The 24550-nt window shown below is 38.1% G+C and overlaps 3 protein-coding genes and 2 pseudogenes across 3 annotated transcripts; 3 read left to right on the forward strand and 2 right to left on the reverse strand.

Moving 5' to 3' along the window:
- The first annotated feature begins 2378 nt into the window (after positions 1-2378).
- LOC132162571 (UPF0481 protein At3g47200-like) lies at positions 2379-3811 on the forward strand. The gene has a single exon (XM_059572823.2). The coding sequence runs from the start codon at positions 2391-2393 to the stop codon at positions 3804-3806; it is 1416 nt and encodes a 471-aa protein (XP_059428806.2). The 5' UTR covers positions 2379-2390; the 3' UTR covers positions 3807-3811.
- Positions 3812-5765: 1954 nt separating this feature from the next.
- Positions 5766-7739, forward strand: LOC132191552 (UPF0481 protein At3g47200). The gene is made up of 2 exons (XM_088510941.1): positions 5766-7369; positions 7459-7739. Exon 1 carries the CDS (start codon positions 5909-5911, stop codon positions 7346-7348), a length of 1440 nt encoding a protein of 479 aa, XP_088367067.1. The 5' UTR covers positions 5766-5908; the 3' UTR covers positions 7349-7369; positions 7459-7739.
- A 380-nt stretch (positions 7740-8119) lies between these two features.
- Positions 8120-12510, reverse strand: LOC148583246 (lycopene beta cyclase, chloroplastic/chromoplastic-like; annotated as a pseudogene).
- Positions 12511-14923: 2413 nt separating this feature from the next.
- On the reverse strand, positions 14924-17575 carry LOC148583247 (uncharacterized). The gene is made up of 3 exons (XM_088511042.1): positions 16486-17575; positions 15051-16089; positions 14924-14936 (listed from the first exon to the last, which is right to left on the reverse strand). Exons 1-3 carry the CDS (start codon positions 17573-17575, stop codon positions 14924-14926), a joined length of 2142 nt encoding a protein of 713 aa, XP_088367168.1.
- Positions 17576-20737: 3162 nt separating this feature from the next.
- On the forward strand, positions 20738-22056 carry LOC132191738 (UPF0481 protein At3g47200-like; annotated as a pseudogene).
- The last annotated feature ends 2494 nt before the right edge of the window (positions 22057-24550 follow it).

Consider the following 24550-nt stretch of genomic DNA (forward strand, 5'->3'; position numbering starts at 1 on the left):
AAATGCCTAAAAATGTTACCTATTAAAAAGATTGCATATTATTAAGGTAATTAAAAAGAATTTTCTTCCTATATTTACTTTTATCCATGAACCTCCTTGCCACATTTGAAGAGCCAAAATCCACTCCCTAGTCATTTTTTTTTATGTTATTTCCTCTCTCTCTCTCTGTCTACTTTAATGAAACACACTTTTTCTTCCAACTCTAGATCTTGCAATACACTCTAAAACTAATTTATATATATATAACAAGTTGAGAAATAGAGTTTACTATTTGGTTTATTTTAAAAATTTCTCTTCAATTTTTTTTTTTTTTTAAAAAAGAAATTTTCTCATCAAATTTAGCTTTTATTTGAGGAGTCCATTGTGAATACTCTAAAAGGACAATGGTAAAAATATACCAAGTTAATTTGTTACTTCTCTTGAACATATCTAAAATGGTTAACTAATCGATTCAAATTAGTTGCAGCGTTCTATTTTTTATTGATAAAGTTGCAATTACAGCCAATATAAAGGGAATAGAATCCTCCCGATTTTAAGTGAAATAAAGTGAAACCATTTTATGGTCAAGATTTAATATTTATGTATTTAACCGTGCTTAGTAAATATGGATTTGAATAATATTATTGAATCCTTCTCCAATGAAAAAGTAGTGCAAAGTGAAAAATGGATTCCAAGAAAAAGAAGCGCCAACTGTCTAATTAAACTAATTAAAGCAAAAAAGGTGAAGAGGTCATTATCAAAACAGCCACACGTACAGCCCATCTTTTAGCTGAAATATACCACCACTCATCTCTCAAGCAACTCCATGTTATGCGTAGAAAAAAAAGAAAAGAAAAAAGTTCCATGTTGTAAAATATGTAGAGAGAATCTAATACGAAAGACCCAAAGCATTCTAACGAACATTTTTCGTCGCCTTTGGTTGACTCTTTAGCGACCACTTCCTGTGTATTTGCCACAAGGCACACGGCTTGTGTCGTTGCTATAAGCTGTTTTTCTTGCAGTGTCGTAATAGGTGAAATCATTAGCGGAACGTGGCAATATGTGATTTGTTGAAAATTTCTCTACACAATAAAGTCTGGATGCATGTAAGGAAACCGAGATATGTTATAGTGCAATAAAAATACTATTTTTGGCCCATAAAAGACCTAGGTGGCAAGAGGCGATCGTCATAGGCTTATCAGTAGGTGGGGCTACAGCAACTATAGATGAGGTCTATGATTTCTTGCCACCTAACACTTTTATGAGCCCAAAATGATCATTTTATTGCATTATAGCATTTCTCAAGGAAACCAGCGTATCTCATGTCATCACATGTAAATTTGTTTCTACGAGAATTCACACTCGATCGGCTATCAAAATAATCACCCATCTTTCAACTAGCAAATTTGTTTAGCTAATTCAACAAATTTGCTAAGAAATTTGGTGAGCATTGTATACACAATAAAGGTAAAATAAATCATTTTTGTATTCTACTATTTTGTTTTTTTTTTTTTTTTTCTAAGTTTAAAATAAAATAAAAAATAATATAAATTTTTTTTTTTTTTTGGAAAAGGCAATCTATCCCTTAAAGAATAACCATTCTTCTATTTCTCTTTTAGAGGAATATCTATTCCTCTCTATAAGGGAATTGTTATTCAGACGGGAATAATCATTCTTAACAATTGGCCTTTACTAAACAAAGGAATGGTTATTCCATTCCATTCCAATGGGTTACTCCGCAAACTAAATCAAGCTTAAATTAAAATAATAATTAAAGAAATTCTTGATAGAAAATATTTAAATGAAATAAGAAAAAATAGATAGCTAAAATAGAGAGTGAAATAAGATGATTTGAAAAAATTGATAGCTAAAATAGAAAATAATAAAAATAATAATAATTTTTTAACAAAAATAGAGAAAAGAAATTGCTCAACCAATGTGAATGCCCAAAGAGCTCGAGCCTCTAAGCATGGTTAAATGGCTAATCGTTCAATATACTTTTCTCCTTTTGAGGGAAATTAAAGATTATGCCAACTAGGTAGTAGGTGTATATATATATTAGGATTAAAGCACAGACGACTTTGATGAAATTACGTTGTATTTGATACTAATCTTGCTCGACGGATAAAGGCAGTCATGATAATCAATAGTTTAATCAAAACAGTGTAGTATGTGTAATTTTTCCACAAATCTTGTGGATTAGATTCCACGCTTGCTATTTTATAATCCTAATTAGAAATAATTGTTTCATAAAAGTGTCAATATTTAATTCCCGCTTAAACATTCGAACGAAAGCAACTGCCAACCGGCCTTAATTTCTCAAGCTATATATAGTTATTTCCAAGTACAGGACAGCAATATCACCAGATTTAATTGCCTTGTTGGGTTCAAACTAACTTGCTACGACTTGAATGGAGCCTCAGCATATTGTCTCCATTGAAGAACATCACTCGAGGAAGGTTGTTGGATCAATAGAAGCTGGTGAAGGGAGCAGTGGGGCCGGCCAACACCCGCCTGCCACTGCCATGGAGGAAAAGATTGAAATGTTAAAGCGGGCAGGAACCCAACCGGGAGCGGTTGAAGGGGCAAAAATACAAAAGGTTATATTCTTGCTGCGAGATCACAAGTCTTTCGTTAAGTACTTTGAGCCAAGAGTGGTGTCGCTCGGTCCTATGCATCATGGCAACCCAAAGTACCATCTAGGAGAGATGTACAAGCATAAATTGGCATATGAGTTTGTCAAACAATTCGGCTGCAATGATGGAAATACTTTAGACGACGATATAAATTATTTACACGGGAAGATTAAGAAGGAAATCAAGCAACTGAGGGGATGCTTAGAGGAGGAAGTGACAAAGAATTATGATGATGAGGCTCTCGCTTGGATGTTGTTCGTGGACGGCTGCGCAATACTACAATACATATTCTGTGCTGCAAAAAACAAGTTCGAAGAGTTGAATATAAAAAATGACAGCGTAGCCTTCGCTCAGCAGGATTTGTTTCTATTGGAGAACCAAGTTCCCTATCGTCTCCTCAAGTTATTGATGAGGTACAGCGGGAAGGAAGAGCAGTTAAGAAACTCGATTGAAAGTTTCATTCAAAACGTTAATTATCAGCAAACAGAGCAGCAAAAACAAGGAGAAAGAGACCCGATCCATCTCCTCGACCTTTTGAGAACAAGACTCTTGGGTCCTCCGCCTTGCCCGAAAGCCAAACCATCATCAAGTAGATGTCCATTTACACATCAAGAGGACCAAGATTGGCAAACATATCGCAACGTGCAAGAGCTTAAAGCAGCAGGAATCCATTTGAAACGTAACAAGAATAATAGTTACTTGAGAAACATAAGTTTCACTAGACGATTCGGATTCGATTTCTACTCGGGATACCTTTGCCTTCCTCCAATTACTGTGGACGACTCAACGGCCCCCAAGTTCATGAACTTGATAGCTTACGAAATGTGCCTGGATTTCGAGAACGACTTCGGCGTCAGCTCTTACATATCCTTCCTAGATTCACTCATCGATGAAGCCAATGACGTCAAATATCTGAGGAAGGCACGTGTGCTGCACAACTTCCTTGGCAGCGATCAAGAAGTGGCTGAACTCTTCAATGCGATAGGCACCGACTTGGTGCCTAATGCCGAAGCATATAAGGATGTCAAAATCCAGATTCAGGCGTACTACGAAAGCAAGTGGTTGACCTGGATGGCTCAATTCCGTCAAGATCATTTCAGCAACCCCTGGACTATCTTTGCTTTCTTGGGCGTATTATTGGTACTTGCTCTAACTGCCGTTCAGGCTTGGTTCGCAGTCTTCCCACACTAATCTGACAACGCTAAGAAATGATGATCAACATGAGTGAAAAGGTACTAGTTAATCTATAATTTGTTAGCTGTTCATATATACCATCTGCTTAATTAGCTAAACTCACATACATGGTTTCTTTCTGTGCCTTAGGTACGGTTGTTTGGAAGAATAAAAGAACCTTAAAGACAGGTCCTCCCAAGACCACATCCTTGTATTTATTTGTTTGGTTTGGATTTGGTGTTTTTTTTTCTAATTTGCAAGTTTGGGTGATTGTACGTGCTAATTTCGTGTAGATGCGTTTGAAATGAAAAATAATAAAGAATCGGATTTTGTGTGAGATGATTGACATTGTATCCGTGATCAAGTTAACAATGCTACTTTGATCCAATATGTAGCTCTGTTATGGATTGAATTGATTCTCTATGTTCCTCCCTTTGTCTATAGTTGTTTTTTTATGCTAGACAACGGGATGCAGTTTTAGCCTATAATGAGATGTTCAACATAAGATTTAGGTTACACAACAACACAAATGATCAAATTTCTGGATCACAAGCGGAGTGGGTAGACTTGTCTCTACCAGCTACTCAGAAGTCAGAACTCATATCTCCTTATCTCTTGCTCTGCTTTTTTCTTCATGCACTATTTTGTTCTGCAGTATTTTTCTCTCATATTACATCTCAGCCATACATGCATGTAGCCTTTTATTACAACACCCATTTACCAAACGTTTACTGCGTTTTTAAAATTTACGTTGTTAAATTGCATATTTTAAAATCGCTATTTTTAAATTACACTTTTTGAAATTACAATTTCAAACGGACTCATACTCGATGAATATCAATTTTATGTCATCTTAGGCTCCGTTTGTTTCAAGGTAAAATGATTTTCATAAATTGTTTTATGTATTTTCGGGTGTTTGGTGCGACGTAAAATAATAGTCAACGGTTTCTTCTTTAATTTTCGAAAAATAGTTTTCATTTTTGAAAATCGTAAACAATTTTTCGAGTTTGAACATTTCATTCTCAAATTGACAAACCTAGTTAGGATGTCGCCAAGACCCGCCTGGGACCCGATCAGGACCTCACCAAGACCCGATTGGAATCCTGCTTGGACCTGATCGAGACTCAACTGGGACCCATCCAGGGCCTACCCAGGACCTGACGTTAGAAAATGTTTTTAGCTGAAAAATATTTTATGGTATTTTGTGCGTATGGAAAATCAGAAATTCTAGGTTGCAACTCGACGTCAAAAAATGTTTTCTGCGGAAACGGACAATTTCATGTCATCTTAATAACGTATTTTGTTCCCAAATTTAAAAATAAAAATAAAAATAAAAGTAAACTATTGTCTAAATAATCACAAGTACTTATGTGCCTGCAGCAAGGTATTTATTCTACAATCTTGCGTTTTCCACGTGATCAGTTGTAAATTTTATTATTATTTTTTTTTTACAAAAAAAAAAAAAAAAAAAAGGCATTTCCACTAGGTTAGTCAAAGTAATCATCCACATCCTAGTAGCTACTTTAATAAAAAAAAAATTGGTGACCTACTTCAGTGATCTACAATACTCCCTAAATTTGTTAAGCATCGAGCATTATTTAAAATAAAAAAATATATTTTATTTTATTTTATCATTCTCTCTGCTCTTAATAAATAAAGAATAAAAAAAATTCTTGATAAAATATATATATTGAAATGAAATAACAAAAGTGAATAACTAAAATAAAGACATTAATAGCTAAAATAAAAAAGAATTTTCTTTCTTAACTAAAATAGAAAAAAATTATTGGGCAGAATATGAATCCCAATTAAAGAGCTCATAAAATCCTCGAATTATGACACTATCCTTCAATACACTTTTCTCCTTTTCTGGGAAAAGATGATGCCAACTACAACTAGCTAGGTTAGGTATATTACTAGATTAGGACAAAAGCAAAGATCAGTTCCATGAAATTACCTTATAATTTGATACCAATCTTGCTCGATGCATAAAGACAAAGTCATGATTATCATGATTATCAAGCATATGTACATATATATGAATTAAATGCTAAGAAGGGCAGCAATATCACCAGATTTAACTGCCTTGTTTGGGTGCAACTTAACTTCCTACGTCCGGAATGGAGCCCCAGCATATTATTTCCATTAAGGAGCATCACTCAATAGAAGCTGGTGAAGGAAGCAGCAGCCACGACCAGCCTGCCACTGCCACTGCCAAGAAGGAAAGGATTGAAATGTTAAAGCGGGCAGGAGCCCAACCGGGAGCGGTTGAAGCAGCAAAAATACAGAAGGTTATATTCTTGCTGCGAGATCCCGATCATTTAGTTAAGTACTTTGAGCCTAGAGTGGCGTCGATCGGTCCTATTCATCATGGCAACCCAAAGTACGAGCTAGGAGAGAAGTATAAGCTTAGATTGGCCTATCAGTTCGTCCAAGGGTTGAGCTGCAATAATGGAGATAGTTTAGACGATGATATAAATCATTTATACAAGAAGATTATGAAGGAAATCAAGAAACTGAGGGAATGCTTTGAGGAGGAGGTGACGAAGAAGTACGACGATGAGACTCTCGCTTGGATGTTGTTCGTGGACGGATGTGCAATACTACAATACATATTTTGTGCTGCAAATTATAACAAGTTCGAAGAGTTGAGTATAAAAAATGACAGCGTAGCCTTCGCTCAACAGGATTTGTTCTTGCTGGAGAACCAAGTTCCCTATTGTCTCCTCAAGTTACTGATGAGGCTCAGCAGAAAGGAAGACGAGTTGAAAAAATGGATTGAAATTTTCATTCAAAACGTTACTTTTCAGCAAATGAAACTAATTGAAAACAGAGAGCCGACCCATCTTCTCGATCTTCTGAGAACAACACTCTTGGGTCCTCCACAATCCATGAAGGATACGTCCTCACAAAAGAAACTTAGTTGTCCATGGAGAAAGAGACGTCCAGAGGATGATCCAGATTGGCAATCATATCGCAACGTGCAGGAGCTTAAATCAGCAGGAATCCAACTAAAACGGAGCAAACATAAATCCTTGAGAAACGTAAGTTTTACTAGGCAATTCAATTTTTACCCCGGATACCTTTCACTTCCTCCAATTACGGTGGATGACTCAACAGGCCCCAAGTTCATGAACTTGATAGCTTACGAAATGTGTCTGGATTTCAAAAACGACTTCGGCATCAGCTCTTATATATCCTTCCTAGATTCACTCATCGATGAGGCCAACGACGTCAAAGATCTGAGGAAGGCACACATACTCCACAACTTCCTCGGCAGCGATCAAGAAGTGGCTGACCTCTTCAATGCGATAGGCACCGACTTGGTGCCAAGCGCCGAAGCGTACAAGGATGTCAAGTTCCAGATTCAGGACTACTACGACAACGATTGGATGACATGGATGGCTCAATTCTTTCACGATCATTTTAGCAGCCCTTGGACTATCCTTGCTTTTTTGGGTGTATTATTGGGACTTGCTTTAACAGCCACTCAGACTTGGTATGCAGTCGACTCTCCCCCTAGCCCCTGCGATGACTTCTGCAAGCTCAAATTACCATGAAACTCAACACTAGAGAAAAAGGTATAAAGAATTTTTTTGCTAGCTCTTCATTCCAAGTACATCTACCATCTACTTAGCTAAACTCGCATGGTTTCTTTCTGTGCCTCAAGACGGTTGTTTGCAAGAATAAAAGAACCTCGAGAGTTCTACAATATATAGACACGATTTCAGACAGGTCCTCCCCATCCTTGTATTTATTTGTTTGGTTTGGATTTGGTGTTTTTATATGCAAGTTAGGATGATTGTACGTGCTAATTTCGTGTGATGCGTTTGAAAAGAAAATAATTAAGAATCGGGTTTTGTGTGAGATGATTGATATTGTTTCTGCCAGACACTCAGATCTACTTATCTCTTCCTCTGCTTTCTTCTTCATGCACTATTTTGTTCTGTATTTTTCTCTCATATTACATCTCAGCCATACATGTAGCCTTTTATTACAACACCCATTCAATTCATTGAATCTAAAGAACACAAAACTAAACGCAAATTAAGGCATCTAAACTAGTTTATACTGCACGTGTTACCAAGCGAAGCATTACAACTGAATGATTATTTCATTCAGTCTGCAACATTATTACATTCCAAGAGATCCAATAATTATTTCTTGATTCAACTTATCATGCTAAAAGTATTGAAAGCAAGAAGCCAAGAAACATCGAGTAAAAGGTGATTCCAAGCAACAAGAAAAGAACAAAAAACAAAAAAATAAAACAAATGACAACGATGAAGCAGACAAGATCTATCTTCAATGATGGTAAAAGCATTGTCTGATTATTTCCTATTGTGGGTGACTAGATGAATCCGGCAAGTTGCAAAATGGATAACAGGATTTTTATCTTATCAAACATCCAGAAAAACAAATGAATATGTGAACACATCAAACATAAACAACGTTATCTTGCATGTATCGGTACACCAAAATGTAAGCAGGAAACTCAGACACTTGAGCTCCCCTGCCACAAGGAATCCCCGCTCTAAGAAGTGCAGGTGTAATAAGTACGCATAGCAACTAATTCGTAATGAATTATCGTATAGACAATTATAAGCAATGGTACATAAACTTTAAGGAGCAGCTATATCAAAACAATTGGCATACAACACATTGAATTGATATCCAATTCCCAGTCATCTTAACTTCTGTCCTGTATCAAGTTGTTGATCATCCTTACCAAAGGAACAGTTCCCTTTCACCTAGTCTCTATTCTAGATGTATTAGAAGCATGAGAGAACAGTGAAAGCCCAAAAATATAAGCTCAGGAAGAAACAGTCGAGATGACAGGAATCCATGCCAATAGCGTGGTTCTAGATCAAAAAATGCATCAAAGAACCTCCTTGTACCTGGTAAATCAAGCTCCAGAAGAATATCCATACCAAAACAGAAGAACTCCCTTTGTCTCCTCCTCTCTATGGGCGATAAATCTTTCCAAACTTCTGAAGATAATTCATTTCCTGAAAGGCCTCTAACAGAAGAACCAAGGTATTGAACTATGGAATTTGCAACAACTGGAGCTGCTGCTAGAGTCCTTGCTACCATATAACCAGTTGACGGGTGCACCATCCCAGCAGTACCACCAATTCCAACTACTCTTTGGGGGAGCACTGGAAGGGGCCCACCCATTGGAATGACACAATGCTCATCCTCTTCAATGCTTTTCACTTTTATACCCAGGTGCCTTAATCTAGCCACCATTCTTTCTTGGATATCTTCCATAGGTACTCCAGGCCGAGCTACTAGGGATGTTTCTTCAAGAAATGTCCTGTTGGTGGAAATTAAAGGGAATTGCATATAGGAAAGTGGGGATCTTGCTGTCTCTCTATTTCAGCTTCATATCATTGTTCAGATGTGAATCTCTCCAGTCCATAAAAACCATTTTATCTACATCAAATGGGTGCTCTTCAACCTCCGCCAAAATCCCATAAGCCACTTGGTACCCAGGATTATAGGGCTTATCATACAGAACAAGGCATCTCGAGAAGCCAGTGGCATCAAGAACCACAGCAGCCTGAACTGTAACACCATCATTGCATATCAACAAAGATTTAAGGCATGATTGGGTTTGCGTTTGAGGAGCGTAAAAGTGTTTTTAACACTTAAAAAGTCCGTTTGAATAAAAAAATACTCGTTTGGTAAATAAATTAAAAGCGCTTTTAAGGGTCCAAAAAGTCGAAAAATAGTTAAAACGCACTTTTGGCAAAAACTTAAAAATGAAGTTTTTGCCCTAAAACTCTTTTTGACTTAAACGCTCTATTTCTCAAACGCAATCTCAAACAGGCCCTTAGACTCCTCATGGATAACCTTAATAACTTTAGCTTGATAAACTTGACACCATGTAGTAATACAATTCAATACAATAAAAAAGAAAAGTTCATATACCCCTCTCAAACTATCATCCAATTAATAATGTCCTCCCCAAACTTTTAATTGGGACAAATGTCACCTCAAATTACCAAAATACTGTCAATGTCCTCTTCCAAGGCTAGCAAAAAGTCCACATAACGCTCTCATCACCACTCAATAACCGCCTATAACTGCTCTTCGTTTGTTATACATTCAAATGAAGAAAAAGGATTTCCAAAGATACCAAAAAAAAAAAAAAAAAAAGCTTATGAATTTCTTTTATATGATGTTTTTCTTAGGCACCATTTATTTCGATGTAAAATAGTTTCCGTTGGAAAATATTTTCAAGGAAGCCATTTTCTCTGCCGAAAACATTTTACGGCGTTTCGTGTGCGCATGGAAAAAACAAATTTTTTTTTTTAATTTTCATTTAATTATATTAACCAATAAAATGTAATTTTTATTCACAACATAAAAATATTAATATACAATAATTTAAAAAATAAAACTAAAAATTATGTTTAATTAAAATATATAAATTAACTAACAATAATTTAGTGTTTAATGTGATTTTGCGTACACACCAAATACCAGAAAATGTTTTCCAAGAAAATGTTTTCTACTGAAAACATTTTCCGATGTCAGGGATCGACCAGGACCTGCCTAATTTTCCGTAGATACCAAATACCAAAAAATGTTTTCTAAGAAATCATTTTCTAGGAAAATGTTTTCCGCCGAAAATATTTTCCAACGAGTCATGGGCGAGTCTCGGTCAAGTCCTAGGCGGGTCCAGTCGGATCCCAGTCAAGACCGAGCAAGTCCCGATCAAGTCCTGGGTAGGTCTCGGGCGAGTCCCGATGGGGTCCCAGGCAGATCCTGGCAACCAAGTCCCGTGCGAGTCTCGGGCAAGTCCCAGTGTGGTCCCAAGCGAGTCCTAGTCAAGTCTCGGACAAGTCCCAACGGGATCCCAGGCAAGTCCCGATCAAGTCCCGGGTAGGTCTCGGGCGAGTCCCGATGGGGTCCCAGGCAGGTCCCGGCAACCAAGTCCCAAGCGAGTCCCAGGCAAGTCCCAGTGTGGTCCCGAGCGGGTCCTGGTCAAGTCCCGAGCGAGTCCTGGTCAAGTCTCGGACAAGTCCCAGCGGGGTCCCAGGCAAGTCCCGATCGGGTCTCGGGCGAGTCCCGGGCAGGTCCGGTTAGGTCCACAAGCAGGTCCCAGTAGAGTCCCGAGTGAATCCTGGTCGAGTCCCAATCAAGTCCTGGACAAGTCCCAGCGAGTCTCAGGCAGGTTTTGGGCGTCGATTTGAGAATGTGATGCTCAAAATCTGAAAATTGTTTACGATTTTAAAAACCGTAAACCATTTTCTGAAAATTAAATAAGAGGTTTTTGTCGAAGGAAAAATATTTCCGGTTAACTATTATTTTACGTCACACTAAACACCGTAAAATATGGAAATCATTTTTTAGAAACTATTTTACGTCGAAAGAAAATGAACCTTAATTTGTCATTACCTCGGAAAAAAAAATGTTAATGATTCATGGAAAAAAAAAAAAACAAGAACAAGAACAAAAACAAAACAAAACAAAAAAAGGTTTAATAAGTCAAGCCAAAAAAAGCCCTAAAAGAGGCTAAAAAGGCCCAAAAAATAAGTCTAAGAAGGTCAAAAATACAAAAATAGGCCCAAAAGGCCCATATTTAAAAAGCGGTTATGCAATGCAATTTTGGCTTAAATAATTGATACCCGGCTGTTATATTTTTAAAACAGTTAACCACTTAAAACAAAGTAGTTGCGATTATTAAAATAGGATAACGGCCTAAGGCGATTAGGATTTTTCGACGAGTCCCAGGCGAGTCTCGCTCAAGTCCCAGGCAGGTTTCGTCAAATCTTGATCAAGTCTGAGCGGGTCCCAGGCAGGTCCCGATCAAGTCCCAGGTAGGTTCCGGGTGAGTCCCAGTGGAGTCCCAGGCAGGTCCCGGCAATCAAGTCCCGAGTGAGTCTCGACAGGGTCCTGGGGGGTCCCCGGCAGGTCCTAGTGTGGTCCCAAGCGGGTCCTGGTCAAGTCCCGAGCGAGTCCTGTTCAAATCTCAGACAAGTTCCAGCGGGGTCCCAGGCAAGTCCCAGTCGAGTCCTGGGCAGGTCCGGTTAGGTCCCCAGGTGGGTCCCGAGTGGGTCCTGGGCGAGTCCCAGTCAAGTTCTGGGCAAGTCTCGGTGGGTCCCAAGCAGGTTTCGGGCGAGTCTTGGCAGGGCCCGTCAATTTGAGAATGTGATGCTCAAAGTAGGAAAATTGTTTACGATTTTAAACTATAAACTATTTTTCGAAAATTAAAAAAGAATTTTTTGTCAAAGGAAAAATATTTTTCGTTGACTAGTATTTTACGTCACAATAAACACTGTAAAATACGAAAATTATTTTTTAGAAACTATTTTACGTTGAAAGAAAATGAGCCTTAATTTGTCATTGCCTCGAAAAACAAAAAAATGTTATGATTCATGAAAAAAAAAAAAAAAATGGTTGAATAAGTCAGGCCAAAAAAGTGCTAAAAAGAGGCTAAAAAGGCCCAAAAAAATAGGTCCAAGAAGGTCAAAAATACAAAAATAGGCCCAAAGGGCCCATATTAAAAAAGCGGTTATGCAATGCGATTTTAGCTTAAATAATTGATACCCAGCTGTTATATTTTTAAAACAATTAACCACTTAAAACAGAATGGTTGCGATTATTAAAATAGGATAATGGCCTAAGGCGGTTAGGATTTTGATTAAAAAAAATAACCGTTACCCATAACTATTTTTACCTTCCTACCTCCAGTCCAAGTGGCGGGCACCATTACTGTCTTTTTTCTGAAGTTGAGACCATTTGGTTTTGACAACCATTGCTGACCGACAACTCCAGCCGACCTGAATAATTAATTCGTCAAACTGGAATAGATATCATTTTCTGTATTGAATTCGATTGAATGGTTTGAGCCCATTAAAAAAAATCTATTGAAGTTTGCTAAAGTAATTTAGGGAATAACTCAATTTCGAATTGAGATTATTTAAAATTAGGCTACTAACATTTAAACGAGAGAAGAGATTCTTGCCTAGGGTGCAGCCCCCATGCGTAATTTAAGACCATCCTCATCCCTCTCACCTTCACTTTATAGAAATTCCAAGAGGACAAACTAGGTAGCAAATGAGCTAGAAATGATATTTTATAGATTCTCATATAAGGGCAAGACTTAGGTGCGGTAGTGCAAAACTACCGCACCATGCAGTAGTCCAAACTGCACCGTTTGGTGCAGTTTTGAGAAGGAAAAATTCAAAACTGAACCAAACGGTGCAGTTTTGGGCTGGAAAAAAATAGGTTCTTTTAAAAATATAACAAACAATTATTTAAGAATTAAAAAATATAAAAAACTAATAATTAAAAATATTTTTCATTTTGGCCAAGGGGTGGCTCCACCCCTTTCATTTTTTTTTTTCTCTCTTCTATTTTTTTAATACTTTTAGTTTTTAAATATTTTTCTTTTTCTTTTTCTTTTTCTTTAAAAGAACTATTTGTTTATTGCCCAAAACTGCACCAAACGGTGCAGTTTTGGACTACAGCATGGTGCGGTAGTTTTGAACTACCGCACCTAAGCCTTCCCCCTCATATAATTGTCGTACAATTACAATAATGATATGGCAATGAATATCAGTTATTGATTTTTATTTTTACAAGCTTTTATTAATTCAAATGTTAATTTTAACTGTCATGTTATTATAGTTATATGGCAATTATATGAGAATCTACTTAAATATCATATCTATAGCAAAAAAGTGAAGAGTTTAATTAGGTCATTATCGAAACAGCCACACACGGGGCATCTTTGAACTGCAATATACACCCACTGGGCCACTAATCTCTCAAGCAACTCCATGTTGTACATTCTGTAGGGGGAATTTTTTTTTTTTGGTAAGTCCGTAGGGAGAATGTAACTTCACGAAGAAAAAAGGGAAAAGCATGAAATGTCAAATCTTATCCTTTTCTTTATGATAAAATCATCATAAAGAAATAGTTTTAATCGCAAATTAAAAGAGCTAATTAATACCAAACTTGCTATCTCAATAAAGGTACTTGCGTATTACATATAAAATTCATTGCTTTAATAAATTAAAGGGTAAAAGAATCTATTGGCTTCATCAAACTCCCTACGTATAAAATGACATAAGAAATCATTAATTTTAATCAAAGTGTAGATTTGATTGCAAGCAATCGTAGAGATATTAAGTTCTTAGATCAAGATCTTCTATAGTTTTTAGGATAATAAAAAAGAAAGTTCCTAAAATTCTGATCCAGATTGAACCAAAGGTAATAATCTCATTTAATGTTACAACCTTAATAGTCATATTCAACATCTCATTCTCAAATAGACAAACCTAGTTAAGATGTCTCTGGGACCGGCTCGAGACCCGATTGGGACCTCGTAACTGGAACCCAGCTTGGACTTTGTTAAAATATATAGGCTTTGATATCATGTTGAAATATATATAAAATATAAAATACTAAAATATAAAAGAGAAAGAAAAGAGAGCGGAAGCGGAAAGAGACGTATGGGCTACATCTTGTATGTTCACTATTTCAATCAATATTACATAACTCTCTATTTATAAAGAGAGAATGAGTAGTGATCAAGAAACCCAAATTAAACCCTAAAATACATAAGGAAAGAAATAAACCCTACATTACGAATTAAATAACGGAAATATAAAATATTCTAATAAAGGAAATAATATATTCTAACATCCCCCCTCAAACTCAAGGTGTAAGCTTGAGTTTGGAAAAGAGAATAAATTGAAGGCATCTGAAGTCGATGGTTGGATCAAGACAATGTCGGCGAGAAAGGCTGAAAGTAACGGCCGGAGAAATACCAGAGAACAGAGACAAACTGCTAAAAGAATCCGGTTAAGGGCCAAGCCGCAACTGACAATGACGGTCGAAGAACGAAAACTAGTCATTAAATCCCTTGAAGGGCCAAACCACATTGTGCCAAGGTTCGCCAATAACAAAGACGAGAAAGGCTGAAAGTGACGGCTGGAGAAATACCGGAGAACGGAGACAAGCCACTAAAAGAATCCGGTGAAGGGCCAAGCCGCAACTGACAATGAGGCCGGAGAATGAAAACTAGCCGTTAAAATTCCCATGAAGGGCCAAAACCGCATTGTACCAAGATTCGCCAATGAAATAAAGCCGTGGATCACAACAGAATTAAGAGATCATCAGAAGAGAATGCTAGAAAACACCATAGAAACATCATAAGACTTTTATTGAAAGCCACAGAAACAGAAACGTGGCTCTGATACCATGTTAAGGAAGGCATTTTTGACATCCATTTGACAAAGTGACCAATGCCGAGAGGCTGCAACAGCCAAAAGAGCACGCACAGAAGAAAGGCGAGCAACTGGAGCAAAAGTCTCCTCATAATCCACACCATATTCCTGAGTAAAACCTCTGGCCACAAGTCGAGCCTTGTACCTGTCAATAGTACCATCGGAACAAGTCTTGATTTTGTAAACCCACTTACACCCGACCGCAGATTTTCCAAGAGGTAAGTCAACCAGATCCCATGTATTGTTCTTGTGTAAAGCATCAAGTTCCTCTTTCATCGCAGCCTGCCAAAGAGGGTTAGTGGAGGCCTCACGAAAAGAGTGAGGCTCGTGCAAGGTAGCTAAGGCATGAAAGCAATGAAAATCCTGTAAATGGGAAGGAAGAGATCTTACTCGGGTGGATGGACGAATGTCAGGTGATGGAGTGCAGACTGGATCCTCAGATGGAACAGAACCTGGGGAGGCAGGCGAAGAACTTGGGGACGCAGGCAAAGAACTTGGGGACATAGGCGAAGCAGCTTCGAGGGCATCAGATGACTGCAGTTCTAGCGAGAGAGACTCAGGCAAGACATCGGTGGTGGGAGTAGGAGAAAGAGGAAACTCAAAAAGGGTAGTAAAGGGAGGGGATGATGGCATGCTGAATTTGCCGACGTCGTGGAATAGTCGATGCTCCCAAAACACTACATGACGGGAGATGCGAAGACGACGAGACACAGGATCATAACATCGGTAGCCCTTGTGTTCCACTCCATATCCAAGAAAACAACACAACCGAGAACGAGGCTCAAGTTTGGTGCGCTCATGAGGCTGGAGTAAAACAAAACAGGCAGAACCAAAGACACGGAGATGATGATATGAAGGGATAGAGCCAAACAACCGCTCATGAGGAGTGCAATTATCAAGGATAGGGGTAGGCAACCTATTGATTGTGTAGACAGCCGTGAGAGTGGCTTCACCCCAAAACGGGGTAGGAACAGATGTGGAAATGAGAAGAGCACAGACAATGTCTAAAATGTGCCTAAGTTTACGTTCAGCTCGACCATTTTGTTGTGAGGTGCCTGGACATGACAAGTGAGAAACAGTGCCATAATGTTTTAAAATAGCTTGAAAATCATGTTGAGTATATTCTAAAGCATTATCAGAACGAAAAGCCTTAATGGGTTTTGAAAATTGGGTTTCAACCATTTTGGCAAAAGTACGATAAATATCCAATAATTCAGAACGAGATTTCATTAAAAACACCCAAGTGTAACGAGAGAAATCATCAACAAAAATAACAAAATAACGTGAGCCACTCATACTAGCAACAGGAGAAGGTCCCCAAACATCAGAATGAATTAAATCAAAGGAAGCAGTAGCATGAGAGTCACTATTATTAAATGGCAAAGCCGGTTGTTTACCAAGTTGACATGAACTACAATCAAAAGAATTATTGGAAACTGAACCTAACAAACCCTTGGAAGCTAAAAATTGAACGCGAGAGGCAGATGCATGACCAAGACGCGAATGCCAAAGTGCAAGAGATGGTGATGATGAAGAGGCTGCAGCAAAGATGCCTGTGGCGGGGAGATGTAAGGATGATAGTTCAAACATACGCCCAATTCTACGCCCGGTCCCAATGGTCTGATTCGTACGAGGATCCTGTACATGCACACCAGAAAAGTCAAAAACAAGTCTATATCCAAGTTCACACAGTTGGCCAACAGAAAGAAGATTAAAGGATAATCCAGGCACATGAAAAACTTCAGGAACAGAAAGGGAAGGTGTATTGATAGTGCCTATATTTTTAACAGTCATAATGGAGCCATCAGCTGTGCGAATGAATGAAGAATGAGGGGAAGGTACAGATGTGGTAGAGGAAGTAGGGTGAGGTGTCATGTGATTGCAACAAGCAGAGTCAAAGAGCCAAGAGGAAGAGGTACCTGGCAAAACTGAGAGGACAGAGGAAGATGCATTACCAGAACGAGATAGGACGACCTGGTTGACTATTGTCTCGAAGTCAGCTGCAGATAAGGTGACACTGGATCCTGATGCGTGGCCAGAGGGGGCAACTGAAGAGGGAGCAGTTAGAGATGAAGCAGCTGGAGATGAACCACTCTCAGTATGAGCAACTGCTGCTGTGGGTGCATTAGATCTTCCCTTACGCCAACACTTGTCAATAGTGTGCCCTCGACGTCGACAATAGCGACAGTAATTATTATCGCGAGACTTAGGAGGGAGTCGAGAAGTACCTGACCTGTCATAATACTCTCGCTGGAATGACGAGGAGCCAGAGGATGGTGCAGCCAACACTGTATGACTAGGCTGAGAGCGCATAGTCTGCGATCTAGTCTCGGCACGGACAAGTTCGAAGATGGCAGTGTCCAAAGTGGGAAGAGGAGAACGATGTAATAGTTGCACACGAACAGGCTCAAAATCATCACGCAAAGCCATCAAAAATTGGTGAAGGCGATGTTGATCTCTACGGGTAATATACATCTGAGCATCAGTGGGATCCTTCCAAATAGGATCAGAAACATCAATTTGGTTCCACAAGAATTGCATGCGGGCAAGAAAATCATTGATACTCTGACCAGATTCCTGCCAGAGATGGAAAAGTTCAAACAAAAGCTGATACTCGTGAGCACCATCTACAGAAGAATAACGAGAAGCAAGCATATCCCAAGCACCCTTTGCTTCATCAAAGCTGCCAAAGAGTGCAGAAATAGATGGGATAGTGGTATTACGGAACCATGTAAGAATCTGATGATGTTTGCTATCACAATCAATAAGACGAGTGGTAAAAGCCTCATCTGCCTCAGAATCCTTTTTAACTGGCTTTTGGATCTCCCCAGTGACATAAAGCCAAAGCTTGCGGCCTTTAAGAAAGCTGCGCATAGATTGAGACCACAACATATAGTTTGTTCCATCCAATACAGTCTGAACATGATGAAAAATCTCGTTTTGTGCCATTTGGAAGGCTCAAATGCAAAAACAGACTCCAAATATGAAATCAGGACGAAAAAATAGGTAAGAAAGCACCTGGTCAACTCAGAAAGTCAACAAAAAGTCAACGGTCAATGGTCAAAGTCAACGCTGACGTGGCACCAATGACGTGGCAAGGTCTGACTTGATACTGCTGACGTGGCACACAGGCTGACGTGGCACTGATGACGTGGCACGTAGGGCTGACGTGGCTATGTTGTCGTGGCAATTAGGGCTGACGTGGCAAGAATGGCGTGGCACGTGTGTGCTATGGCGCGTGTGGTACACGCGCGAACGGAGGAGGCTTGTACTGGCGCGTGGATCTGACGCGCGGACCTTCTGGGGGCGCGTGGAGGCGCGTGGAGGGTCGTATGGAGGATCTGAGACCTGTTCTGGAATCCTGGGGAGCAGATCTATCGATCGATGGCCTGAGGGAAGCAATCGGACCACCGTGGCGGCCGGTGGCTAGACGGCGGAGGCGGAATTGCCGAATCTTTTGGCGGCGCGTGTGGGCTCCGATATAGCTGTGTGCGGCGGCTCTGGGACGGTTGTCTTCCGGGCTTTCAAGCGGTATAGTGATACGCGGAAAACCTCGAGGAGAAGATAGAGAACCGTGAGGATCAGAGAGAAGGATTCGCCGGATAACACTGGCGGCACCGGAGGAAAAATATTTAGCCGGGAAAAAATTTTGAGGTGATTCAGAACCTGTGCTCTGATACCATGTTAAAATATATAGGCTCTGATACCATGTTGAGAATAAGGTTGTATATTGAATCACAAAATATAATGTACAGAAGAGGCCTATATATAGGCGAATAATACAGACCTAGTAGAATAAGGAAAGGTAAACCTAGTAACCCTAGAATACCAAAGAAAGTAAATAATAATAATATAATATTATCTAACAGACTTAATGACTAGGACTTAACCGGGACCCGCCTATTACCCGACGTTAGAAAATGTTTTTAGCTGAAAAAACGATTTCCTGAAAAATATTTTATGGTATTTAGTGTGTGTGGAAAATCAAAAATTCTAGGCCAAGACTTGACGTCGGAAAATGTTTTCCGCTAAAATGGACCCATAGGACTCGATGAACATCAATTAATTTCACGTCATCTTAATAAAGTATTTTGTTCCTAGATTTAAAAAAATAAAAATGAACTATTGTCTTAAGAACAATCACAAGTACTTATGTGCCAGCAAGGTGTTTATTCTACAATCTTGTGTTTTCCACGTGATCAGGTGTAATTTTTTTTTTTTTTTCTAAAAAAAAAAAAGAAGCATTTCCAGCTAGGTTGGTCAAAATAATCATTCACATCCGAGTATTGTTGACCTACTTCAGTGATCCACAATGCTCCCTAAATTTGTTAGGAATTATCTACAATATATACTCGCTAAATCTAAAATAAAGAATATTTAAATGAAATAACAAAAGTGAATAATTAAAATAAAGACGGTAATAGGTAAAATAAAAAATAATTTTCTATTTTAACTAAAATAGAAAGAAAAAAAATTATTGGGCAGAATCCTCGAATTATGACACTATCCTTCAATACACTTTTCTCCTTTTCTGGGAAAAGATGATGCCAACTACAACTAGGCATATTACTAGATTAGGACAAAAGCAATGATCAGTTCCATGAAATTAAATTACCTTATACTTTAGTTGTGTTTGGCAATGGAATAAAAAAAAGGGAGTGAAACGGTATTGTAGCAGATTTGATTGATATGAGAGAAAAAAGTAATAATGTTTTGTATAAAAAAGTAAAAAAATTTATTTTGTAGTATTTTTTTTTATTTGATTAGTAATAAAAAGTGATTGATGTGATGTAAGAACTTTTTTTTTTTTTTTTGTGTCCGGTCCGGTCCGGCCCTTTGCCAAACATAGCCTTTGATACCAATCTTGCTCGATGCATACAGACAAAGTCATGATTATCATGATTATGTATAAAGACAAAGTGATTCTATCTATAATGGACAATAATTTCATTTCATTTTATTGTCACAGAGCATCATGACTTTTACCACTCCAATGTCGACCTTATCAACCAGTTATGTGATTTATGGCGTTAATATGTGATTTCTGGCCGGTGTCTATTAAAGTAGATTTGGTAGTTACAATTTGTGGTCATTACTCATTAGATTATATCAAATGATCTTAGATGTGTTTAAATAAATATGACCCTTTGGTCATAGGCAAAAACACACAATCTCATAGCTTATTTTCTTTCTCTTGCAAACTCTCTCTTTTTGTGCTATTCTTTTCATAAGGCTGTTTCTTGTGATTCTAAAATTATTTGTTAGCTTTTAGTGTTGACAATTAATTCAATGTCAGTTTTAAATATATAGGGTTAAGTCGATGCAAAAGTTGATCCAAGACATCATAACTCAAGTTTGTGTTTGTTTGTCCAACATTGATATAGTTGGATTAAAATGACCATATCTTTTAATTCTGATATCAAATGAAGGCAAGCTTGAAAAAAAAAAAAAAAGTTTACATTTTCGCATGAAATTACGTTTGTATTTGATACGAATCTTGCTGGATGGATAAAGATGCATAAAGTCATTACCAATAAAAGTGTCAATATTTTAATCCCAACTTAGACATTCGAATAAAAGCCACAGCCCTTAATTTCTCAAGCTAAAGTTTCCAAGCTCTATAACGTATGGATTAAATGGTAGGGGCAAGCAATATCACCAGATTTAATTGCCTTGTTGGGTGCAAACTTAGCTAGGACCGGAATGGAGCATATTGTTCCCGTTGACGAGATCGAGCTTCACTCGAGGAAGGTTGTCAGAATAGAAGCTGGTGAAGGAAGCAGCGGCCACGACCAGCCTGACATTAACATGGACTTGGAGGAAAGTTTTATAGGAGACCAAATGAGAGCGGCGGAAGCCCTTGGAACCAACCGCCCACCAGCAAAAATACAGAAGGTTGCATTCTTGCTGCGAGATCACAAGCATTTTGTTAAGTACTTTGAGCCAACAATTGCATCATTCGGTCCAATCCATCATGGCAACCCAAAGTACCAGCTAGGAGAGAAGTTCAAGTTTAGATTGGCATATGAGTTCGTCCAAGGTTGCAGGAAGAGTATAGATCTTTTATACGAGGTCGCAAAGGAAATCAAGCAACTGAGAGAATGCTTCGAGAAGGAGGTGACAAAGGAATATGATGACAAGGCTCTCGCCTGGATGTTGTTCATGGACGGATGTGCAATACTACAATACATATTATGCGCTGCAAATTATAACAAGTTCGAAGAGTTGAGTATAAAAAACAATAGCATAGCCTTCGCTCAACAGGATTTGTTCTTGCTGGAGAACCAAGTTCCATATTGTCTCCTCAACTTACTGATGTGCTCGAGCAGGAAGGAAGACGAGTTGAGAAAATCGATTGAAAGTTTCATTCAAAATGTTACTTCTCAGCAAATGAAACCAATTGAAAAAAGAGAGCCGACCCATCTTCTCGATCTTCTAAGAACAACACTCTTGGGTCCTCCGCGATCCATGAAGGATACGTTCTCTCGAAAGAAACTTAGTTGACCGTGGAGAAAAATACGTCCAGAGGATGACCTAGATTAGCAATCATATCGCAACGTGCAGGAGCTTAAATCAGCAGGAATCCAACTGAAATGGAGCAAAAATAGATCCTTGAGAAACGCAAGTTTTACTAGGCTATTCAATTTCTACCCGGATACCTTTGGCTTCCTCCAATTACAGTGGATGACTCAACGGGTCCCAAGTTCATGAACTTGATAGCTTACGAAATGTGCTTGGATTTCGAGAACGACTTCGGCATCACCTCTTACATATCCTTCCTAGATTCACTCATCGATGAGGCCAATGACGTCAAACTTCTGAGGAAGGCACATGTACTCCACCACTTCCTCGGCAGCGATTAAGAAGTGGCTAACCTCTTCTATGAGATCGGCACCAAGTTGGTGCCTAACGCCGAAGCTTATATGGATGTCAAGTTCCAGATTCAGGACTACTACGAAAACCATTGGTTGATAGCCTGGATGGGGAAATTCTATCACAATCATTTGCGCCCCCTGGAGTAGGACTAATTTCGTGTGCTCAATAGTATTGGTACTCATTCTAACTGCCATTCAGACGTGGTACACAGTTTACCCTCCCCGTGGCCGTGACCCCTGAGATTACTTATGCAAGAAATAAGCATGAAACTTGACATGAGAGAAAAGGTACGTACGAAGGATTTGTTTGCTGTTAATTCCAAGTGCATCTACCATCTACCTACCTAAACTCGCATGGTTTCCAAATAAAAGAACCCTAAGAGTTCTACATTTAGTCACTATTTCACATATATAGGTCATCCCAAGACTACATCCTTGTATTTATTTATTTGTTTGGTTTGGATTTGGTGTTTTTATGCAAGTTTGGGTGATTGTACGTGCTAATTTCGTGTAATGCGTTTGAAAAGAAAATAATTATGAATCGGGTTTTGTGCGAGATGAGTGATATTGTAGCTTTGCCCATCTCTTTTTATGAATTGATTCTCTCTGTTCCTCCCCTTGTCTGTGGTTGTTTAATTTGTATTCTAGATAACGGGCTGTAGTTTTAGCCTATAATGAGATGTTAAACATAAGATTTAGTTTACACAACAGCACTAATGATCAAATTTATGGATCACGAGCGGAGGTGGGTGACTAGATTAACCCGACAAGTTGCAAAATGGATAACAGGATTTTTATCTTATCAAACATCCAAAAAAAAACAAATGAATATGTGAACAAATCAAACATAAACAACGTTGTCTTGTATTTGGTGCGTTTAGAAAATTAGAAATTCTAGTCGACGTCAGAAAATGTTTTCCGCCGAAACGGACCTATACTCGATGAATATCAATTTCATGTCATCTTAATAATGTATTTTGTTCCCAGATTTAAAAAATAAAAATAAAAATAAACTATTGTCTTAACAATCACATGTATTTATTCTACAATCTTGCGTTTTTCACGTGATCAGGTGTAATTTTTTTTTTTTTTTTTTTTTAAAAAAAGGCATTTCCACTAGGTTAGTCAAAATAATCATCCACATTCTAGTAGCTACTTAAAAATAAAAATAAAAAATTGGTGACCCACTTCAGTGATCTACAATACTCCCTAAATTTGTTAGGCATTGAGCATTATTTAAAATAAAAAATATATTTTATTTTATTTTATCATTTTCTCTGCTCTTAATAAATAAAGAATAAATAATTATTGATAAAAAAAAATATTTAAATGAAATAACAAAAGTGAATAACTAAAATAAAGACATTAATAGCTAAAATAAAAAAGAATTTTCTTTCTTAACTAAAATAGAAAAAAAATTATTGGGCAGAATATGAATCCCAAAGAGCTCATAAAATCCTCGAATTATGACACTATCCTTCAATACACTTTTCTCCTTTTCTGGGAAAAGATGATGCCAGCTACAACTAGCTAGGTTAGGTATATTACTAGATTAATTAGGACAAAAGCAAAGATCAGTTCCATGAAATTACCTTATAATTTGATACCAATCTTGCTCGATGCATAAAGACAAAGTCATGATTATCATGATTATCAAGCATATGTGCATATATATAAATTAAATGCTAAGACAGGGGCAGCAATATCACCAGATTTAACTGCCTTGTTGGGTGCAAATTAACTTCCTACGACCGGAATGGAGCCTCAGCATTGTTAAAATATATATATATATAGAATATAAAATACTAAAATATGAAAGAGAAAGAAAAGAGAGCGGAAGCGGAGAGAGACGTATGGGCTACATCTTGTATATTTACTATATCAATCAATATTACATAACTCTCTATTTATAGAGAGACAATGAGTAGTGACCAAAAAACCCAAATTAAACCCTACACTACAAATTAAATAACGGAAATATAAAATATTCTAACAAAGGAAATAATATATTCTAACATCCCCCCTCAAACTCAAGGTGTAAGCTTGAGTTTGGAAAAGAGAATAAATTGAAGGCATCTGAAGTCGATGGTTGGATCAAGACAATGCCAGGGAGAAAGGCTGAAAGTGACGGCTGGAGAAATATCGGAGAATAAAGACAAGCTACTAAAAGAATCCGGTTAAGGGCCAAGCCGCAACTGACAATGACGGTCGAAGAACGAAAACTAGTCATTAAGTCCCTTGAAGGGCCAAACCACATTGTGCCAAGGTTCACCAATAACAAAGACGAGAAAGGCTAAAAGTGACGGCCGGAGAAATACTGGAGAATGGAGACAAGCCACTAAAAGAATCCAGTGAAGGGCCAAGCCGCAACTGACAATGAGGCTGGAGAACGAAAACTAGCCGTTAAAATTCCCGTGAAGGGCCAAAACCGCATTGTGCCAAGATTCGCCAATGAATAAAGCCGTGGATCACAACAAAATTAAGAGATCATCATAAGAGAATGCTAGAAAACAACATAAAAACGTCATAAGACTTTTATTGAAAGCCACAGAAACAGAAACGTGGCTCTGATACCATGTTAAAATATATATATAGAATATAAAATACTAAAATATGAAAGAGAAAGAAAAGAGAGTGGAAG

This window comes from Corylus avellana, chromosome 10 (assembly GCF_965113065.1).
Source record: "Corylus avellana chromosome 10, dhCorAvel1.hap1.2, whole genome shotgun sequence".
Taxonomy (NCBI): Eukaryota; Viridiplantae; Streptophyta; class Magnoliopsida; order Fagales; family Betulaceae; genus Corylus; species Corylus avellana.

Coding starts and splice junctions, on each gene's coding strand:
- LOC132162571 (XM_059572823.2), top strand. CDS start 2,391: ATGGAGCCTCAGCATATTGTCTCCATTGAAGAACATCACTCGAGGAAG.
- LOC132191552 (XM_088510941.1), top strand. CDS start 5,909: ATGGAGCCCCAGCATATTATTTCCATTAAGGAGCATCACTCAATAGAA.
- LOC148583247 (XM_088511042.1), bottom strand. CDS start 17,575: ATGCAATTCTTGTGGAACCAAATTGATGTTTCTGATCCTATTTGGAAG. Junction 16,090..16,485: donor TCAATTTTTAGCTTCCAAGG/GTTTGTTAGGTT, acceptor TGTCATGTCCAG/GCACCTCACAACAAAATGGT.